Source organism: Charadrius vociferus, unplaced genomic scaffold (genome assembly GCF_000708025.1).
Source record: "Charadrius vociferus isolate BGI_N301 unplaced genomic scaffold, ASM70802v2 scaffold883, whole genome shotgun sequence".
Lineage (NCBI taxonomy): Eukaryota > Metazoa > Chordata > Aves > Charadriiformes > Charadriidae > Charadrius > Charadrius vociferus.
This window is the reverse complement of record NW_009647740.1, coordinates 261,839-269,550: the sequence shown is the minus strand read 5'-3', so window position 1 is coordinate 269,550 and position 7,712 is coordinate 261,839. Positions and strand designations below refer to the sequence as shown.

Here is a 7,712-nt window from a genome sequence, read left to right as displayed (position 1 = left end):
TACTTCTATTTCATTTTCAGACTGTGCTTTTGTATTCTTCAACCAGACTTAATACTTGAAAAAGGAGCCCTCCACCAGGTCAGCAGGCTTGGTGAGAGCTGCCACCCCACATCAAGTACATCTCAAACCTAAAAAGCAATCAGGAATAAAAACAGTATGAGAAGAAAAGAGCCACTGTCATACAATAGTTTATATACTAAAAAAGCAAAGCCCAATGATCATGAAGATGGTGGGCACTAGAAAAACAACAGCAGCACGCCTGTAAGATCAGTTAGTACCTGGAATACCATACTTTAAAGAAACAAGTCCTTGCAGCAGAATTCGAATAAACGCCATGAAAACAAGATGGAAGAAATGTAACAAAACCACTCATTTTATCTTGTAGTGGTACTGCATACACCGTGTGGTGACAGACTGTTTCAATTCTACACAAACCTTCCAATTAAAACATCTCAGAAAGAAGATTTCTTTACACCAAAAGCTGTTTCCTAGAGCAGTTCTAGAACAGCAGTCACTGACAGTGAGGGGAAGCACAGGAGAAAGCTCAGATCAGCAGCTCTGCTTACTGCATTTTCCTTTTGTAGGGGAAGAAACCGCTATCTAAGTCCAGGTTTACCCTCCTGCTTCCGTCCCCTACTAAAGTGTGCCTCGGTGTTAAGTCCTGCGTGTCCCCCAAGAGCCCTCCTGCCAATCCTGCTTTACCTCCTCAGCAGGCACTAAGGTCAGGAATAAGAGAAAGAAAAACAGGTTGCATTATACCACTCAGCATCCTTCCATCTTCCTGCCAGTGACCTCTCAGATCCCTTCTGCCTGTACATATACACAAGCCTTTAAATCAATTAATTTCTTCCAGGAGTCACCGACCACCACAAAAATAATTCCAGCCTGTCTTGCCGTGCCCAGATCTTTCCATACCTCTTCTGGGTGAGAAAACAATGGCTGGGATCTGAACAAGGAATGAGGAGGCAGAAGCAGAACTTGAGGGGTGGGAAGACTCACCTGGAAAACAGCAGCTAAAACCCTCGCAGTATAATTTTGAAGTCAAAACATCACAGTAAAAACCAGCACCCACACACTACACGATAGAGCTTTGGATGTGAAGCAAGCCTAAATTGAATATTAAGAGAGTCCTCACAATCAGCATTTAGGGTATCAGTTCACGACTCAGAAAACATAGGTACCTTTACACAAGAAGATGAACAGGAAAGCGAGCAAAAAAACCCTATTACCAGGGTGGCCGATTTGATAGCAATGCCGAACAAGTACCTCTCAGAAGCCAGAAACGCAAACGTTGAAGCTAAGAAATAGGAAAGTGAGCAGCAACACACCAAGATGGACAACTAAGTACATGAGGGCTAAGAGGCAATTTGAAAAGTATCAATTATAGAATTCCTTGTCATTTTATTTAATCACAGGTCAGTAAGTCAAGAGAAAAAAAAAAAAAGAAAAAGAGAAACAAAAAAGAGCCCAACCGATCACCGGGAGCAACCAAGAGCAATCAGGTTCTGAGAAAGGACTGGATTCAGGTACTACACGACTTCTTTGCATTCATCTAATGTAAGCTGGAAGAAATACAAGGATTTTGTCCTCACTATGTGAAGTTACATGTTAGTTGTTGCTTTTTTCCAGCTTGAAACAAAAATATCAAGCACTGTAAGAAAGAGAAAGCAGGTGCTGTAAGAAACTGACAGGCCTGACATTATTTGATCAAAACATCTGTACAAAGATGAAGCAACTACGTTTCTACTTAACACGTGGCCATTTTGTTCATTAAGATAACTCTATCAGGAATTTGGAAGGATTTTATTTGCTGCATGAGGGAAGGTCCTAAAAAAGGTACAATAAAAGTCACAACCTAGCAAGTTTTACTTGAAACAAAGGAATAAAAAAAGTCACCAAAACAGTTTTAAAGCGGGCTCAAGGGAGATGCAAAAGAGTAAAGCCAGAGATAAATTAGTTTTTACAAAGAACTACCTCTGATAATATATTTGTATATAGCCGGCATGTAACTCCCAAAAGAAACCCTGATGAAATTGCTTGTTTGAGCTTCCGAAAAGTTTCCATCAACAACTCCTAATAAAAGGCTCAGAAAAGTTATTTAATTTTACCAGGAAAGACAAAACACTGTCAGGGATCATCAACAAGCTTAGAGGGGAGCTGGAATAAGTTACCAGTTTTGAACATGGCAGAACACTAGAAAGTGTGACAAGGCTCCACACAAGTTTTAGTATTTTCTGCTATTAAGAAGATATTGTACACAGCAGCACTGAGAGCAGATACAGCGCCAATGAAGTACTGAGGATCTGTCATGCTAAGCACCACGCAAATATCTAATTAAGGTGAGACCTGCCCAATGGAAAGAATAAGAGTAAGACTGGCAAACTGTGCAGGTAAAAGATGCTTTCATAACTCTCCGTAATCTAGTTCAGGCTGCTGTCAGATTTTCTTCCAGTTCCTGCAAAGCTAAATGAGCACAGCAATGTATTGGGGCATGGGAGTTCCGCAGCAGCGTTTCTAGTTTAGCGATAAAAGTATTAAAAAAAAAAACCCAAAACCAACCCAACCCAAACATATAAAATCACAGCACTACATAAAGTGATAAGATTAGGCATTCCCTCCCCTGCTACCTTTCCTAGAACCTCAGGGTTATGCAACTCTTGACCACAAGCGACTTTTAAAAATGTGTATTACACAAAACATCACTCACATGCAGTGATTTAACACAACTGCAACTCCTTCTAAACCTTGGAAATACTTCACTCTCTTACAACTACATGGACCACAGCGGTCTATCTTCTACAGCTCACGCACTGGTAACCTGCTGCCATCAGACCCCAGAAGTCAATGGAGTGCCACGTGGGCCTGAGAAGAGCAGCTAAGGGAAATAAGTCACTGTTGGACTGAATTTGTTCTACACAGAAGTGAGCCTTCAGTGGTCTGCAGCTCAGAAAGTTGAGAACTACTGAATGAAGTGTGGTTCTACAGGTGCCTGGAAGCACTCCAGGGATGCTGCAAGAGATGTGCCTAACCAGCTTGTGAGGTTTTACTCACCGTTTTCCTACTACATCAGTGCAAGTGAAAACAGAATCATATCACTGTCAGAAAAAGCTCACAGCTTGACCCTAAACAGAATTTAGCACACTGGAGCTCACAAAGTGCAATTCAAGTCCTTTTGTTTTTCTGTAGAAGCTCTCTGGTGAATCACAGAATCAAGACCGAGACCCAACAAAGGACTTAAGCAGAAAATTTTAAGATATCTAGGTTACAGCCTGCGTCATGCATCCTTGTATCAAATTTAACACATCAGGAGATTTAAGAGCCTCTGAAAAGTGATCCAAAAATCCCGTGTGCTAAACAGGGTGTAGCCTATCTGGTGAGCAGGAAACACTACACACAGGAACATGTCTCTAATCTGGCTCCCCTCCAGAGATTTAAGGTATTTCTATTGACTGGAGGTCAAAGGCCTGGAATAACTGCTTGGTGGCAGATTACTTCATCCAGTCTTGGAAGAGGGCAGGAATATAATTTTCTTCTTCAAAAATTGGAGTAAAAAAAGCAGAAACCACTCACTATCTTTTACGTAATACCATCAAGGTGAAAGCACTCACTCACAGTTCAATGCCTCCTTTGTCTAATAAGATTCAAGCTCGTTATGTCCCACGTTGCAGGAGTTCCCTGGTCACCAGACTGCAGTATATCCTAAGGGAGGTTCCTCTTCACCCTCCCGGCTGAAGGTGTGTCCCCACAAAGGAGAAAGCAAAATTCATGAGCCCCAACAGAGATTACAACTCAGCTAATGCCTAAGGCACCAATCTGGAGGCGCAAGGATAAGACTTTTGTGCAGAGAATTAAGTCATTCAGACGTGGTATTAATTAAGGAACTTTGGAAACTTAAGTTGGAAGCTGCAGATTCAAAGTCCCCTACACACTGAATCATTAGTCACAATTATTACTGGCATTGCAAGCACATGCAACAAGATTTATCACAAGCCTGAACCTTGGAACTTTTCTGATACATTTTTTCAGAATCTTCAAAGTATGCTGACTGGCCAAAAAGAAAAGGGAAAAAGAAAGCAAGCAAATAGATCTTTCTTTGACATTTTCATCCCGTGATGCCAAATTGACAGCGTCTTGTGTCACTGGGGAAAAGTCTCCAGCTTCATTTAACACCTGCATTAAATGATCACATGCAATGAGGTGGGATCTCTATGAGTCCTGGCAGAACTCATGTGGACATTCATGAAGCAGGCATCTAGCTTATCAGTGGCACTCTCCAGTCTCCTTCCTCATCTACGCAGATGAATACATAAGCTTTGTATTTTCTCATGTTAAGAAGTGGAAGCAAACCCAGATCTTAAAAGAGATTTCAAACAGGTACACATGTAAACCACTTTGGTTTTTTTTTTCCTGTGTGCTTATGAGGATGCTAGTCATTCAAGAGATAAGGGATAACTCCTCATCTTTTTTAATAACACATTAAAATACTTATCAACCTTCAGACTAAAAAAATTAAAATGGAAGTCACTCTTTCAATTGGTTTTAAAGAAGAAAACACACTGCCATGTTGTCAGAATATGAAATACATAAGAAGCTTCAACATTTTACACAACTGTAAAGAAAGAAGTGGTTTAGAAGAAGATTTCTAATTCAAGAGCCACTTATAACATTAACACTGTTATAGGACCCTGAATGAAAGTGCTAGGAAGCTCTGGAGGTAACAGTACAGCCACACATACATTCACATCAAAGCTGATTAAAATAAAACTTTCTCACCAAATATATTTCTTTGTGAAGATGTCTAGTTAGTTGTTTCCACAAAAGTATTCTGCATACACCTACGAGAAAAGTAGAGGGTTAACGACATCTTATTGAACAGCACTACTGTCATATACTGCCATGGGAGTATGGTGGGAATCATAAATACAAAGCCCCACGGTAGGGGAGAAGCACACTTGGCATGGCCTTAAGATGCCAAAATTTTATGAGATTTATCTCACCAAAACACTGATTCCTTCTGTGTTCTTGGGAAATGGAGATAATTTTACTTGCTCCATATGCTGCCATGAGGATTACTACATGGCAATCAATTTTAAGACACAACCTCTCCTTAATGAGTCCACAGTTCTTGGACAGCAATTTGTGTAAAGTTTTAGCCTTCCATTGAGAAGTGGACTCTACCCATTACAGACATGTGTGCAGCTTCCTGAGCTTGAGATGATGCTCTCGATGTCTTTCTGACCTTACAGACAAAAAGCCCTACTGTTTCAGCACAGCAAACCTGGCCCAAGCAGCAGCCAGTAAAAACTGGCTTGTTTCAATGCCACTACTCAGATATTTGCAGGCAGCAACGAAACTACTGAAGGATGGGGCCAATTTTGGTTGGCAGCATAACGCTGCTCCAGAAGGCTGCAGCAGCAGACAGTGCTGGAACTATTCACCTGACAGAACTGCAAACAAACCAATCACCTCATCTTGGTCCACCATGAAAAAATTATCTTCCTTCTGCCCACCAGCTATGCAGTTAGAAAGCCTGGCTACAGAGCTGATGGAAAACAAAACCGCCCTTGCCACATGCACAGCTCTCCTTCTCCTCTTCCAGCAGATTTCCAAATTAACCTGATGTCTTTCATGCAAATGAAAAAAATTGTTTTTAGGGATGATACTTTAAGAAACACATTTTGCAAAGGGTAACAGTGCTCTACTTTCCAAATTAAACAAGGAAATAAGCATGAAGCCAAAAAGGTAATCCCACCCATGGCTGCTCTTTCTCCAGGGTAGTGCTTCAAGCTGCACAAGCGACCCCTGACTACTAGCTTCCCTGCTTTATGCCTTGGATTAGGGCTTGTAACATGTCATGAGTAAGAGTGCTCAGTGCTGTTAGTTCTCTCAGACCTAACCCTCAGAGCACAGCTGATACGGAAACATGTTTTTCAGTTAGTTAATGTAAGAGAGAAAGTTGACTGAGCTTCTGCAAGAAGAAAGAGTCAACACTAAGCGCTAAAGTAGAAAAAAACAAATCCAGGCACGTAGAAAGCATGTAGCTAAAAACCAAGAGCATAGCTGACATTTCAACAAGTCTTCCGTATAAAAGCCAAGTTTCAAAATTCAGATTTATATACAAAGCAAAACTGGTTTGGAAGCGAGCAGGCCCATTTCAGAGGAGAAGAGACACAGTTTTCAGGGGAAGACTATAGCAAGTTGATGAGAAGTTTCCAGGTGTGAACCAGAGCTTACTGTTAAACCTATAACACAATGGGTTACAACCCCCCAAAAAAAGATACCAAGTCTGCCATAAGAAATATGAGAACAGGCTCACAGCTGGAAAGGTAATGCAACATCTCTGTATTAAAAAACAAACACACACCACAATTAAAGGCAAAAAAGAAGGCATATTTCCAGGAAAAAAAAAAAAAAAAAAAATCAAACCAACCAGCACATTACATCATAATTCTGCCTATAAAAGAATACAGCATTTCTCCATCACCCTCAACTGAAGTATAGCTCAGGCTCCAAAGAGGCTCTAGAGAACGCCTGATGTTGGCAATTAAGTTTTCTCCAAAGCAAGGATTCGCAAGATATGAAATCAATGGCTGCGGGAATCCAAACTCCCCCTTTCCAGCCCTCCAAAACTGGTTTCTAGAAATTAAATAGCAAATTGCAGTAAGGCACAGGGCACAGCTTCAGAAAGGCCACGGAAGCTCTGTTTTACCAGTCCTGTCTGCCTCCACCTCCTGCTAACTCAGCTTTCTAAAGCAGATCCTTCTCCATTTCTTCCAACGCTTTCCCATCTGCCTGAGCTCCATACCTGCCTCAGCTCTCCTTTTCCAGGAGACCTACAAAGACAAAACCTGACAGTGCCTAACAGCCAGGGTGATAAAGCCACTGCTGAACTTCCTTGCCACCCCTGCTAATGAAATAATGAGCTTTTTCCCTAGTGTCCACTGTCTGTTTTTTGGCTCCTGCCCGACATTTAGACCTGTTCACTTGCCAGACCAGGACCACCTTTTGGTTTGCGCTTTTGCAACACAGTCCATTGCTATACTGAGGAGGCAACATCAACTCTACTGAATGTTTAACCACAGCTTAACAGAAAGCTTTAAAAAAAAACAACAAAAACCACCCTGGGTAGTATTTACTGAGCAGTCTTAAAATTGATGTGCATACAAACCAGTATTTGTGTACTAAATTAATCTATCTCGTATGTACCCTTCCATTTATACAGAGACATGCGGCCCGAAGCTGAGTTCTGCACACACCGAAGCAGGCTTCGTGCACTTGGTATTTATCTTCCTTACGGAGCAACATCCTGATTCAGAGTTCTCAGCCCAGTTAAACGAGCAGAAGGAAGCGTATAATTGCATCCGCAGAGGCTGTCTATGAGCTTCGCACAATGACCAGAACCAGCTGCAGGGCTAAAACAACTTGGGATTTATTTTAGGCCACATCACGCCTAAGCTAGGTGAATGCCGAAAGCTAAGCTTCTCCCAAACGAAAAATAAACCTCTTCCAGATTCCGCTCCACCGCGCTGGACTTGAGAGAAACGGATGAAATAAAGAGCGAGTTACTAGAGGAAACATCAGAGTACAGCAAAGTTGAAAAAGAAGAAGAGAAAACCCGAAACAAAGCTTCTCCTGGCACGGAGAAGTTCACGGGGAAGACCAAGCCCAGTCAGGAGCCGAGGCCAAGGCGAGCACGGCTTCCCCAGCCACCC

The 7,712-nt window shown here is 41.8% G+C and overlaps 1 protein-coding gene across 1 annotated transcript in view; it reads right to left on the bottom strand.

Annotated features, from left to right (window-relative positions):
- Window positions 1–1,816, bottom strand: part of TMEM263 (transmembrane protein 263) — a 7,429-nt gene extending 5,613 nt beyond the window's left edge. The window contains exon 1 of the mRNA XM_009881975.1: window positions 1,807–1,816. Coding sequence (XP_009880277.1) covers window positions 1,807–1,816 — 10 coding nt within the window. The remainder of the gene's footprint in view (window positions 1–1,806) is intronic.
- Window positions 1,817–7,712: the final 5,896 nt, after the last annotated feature.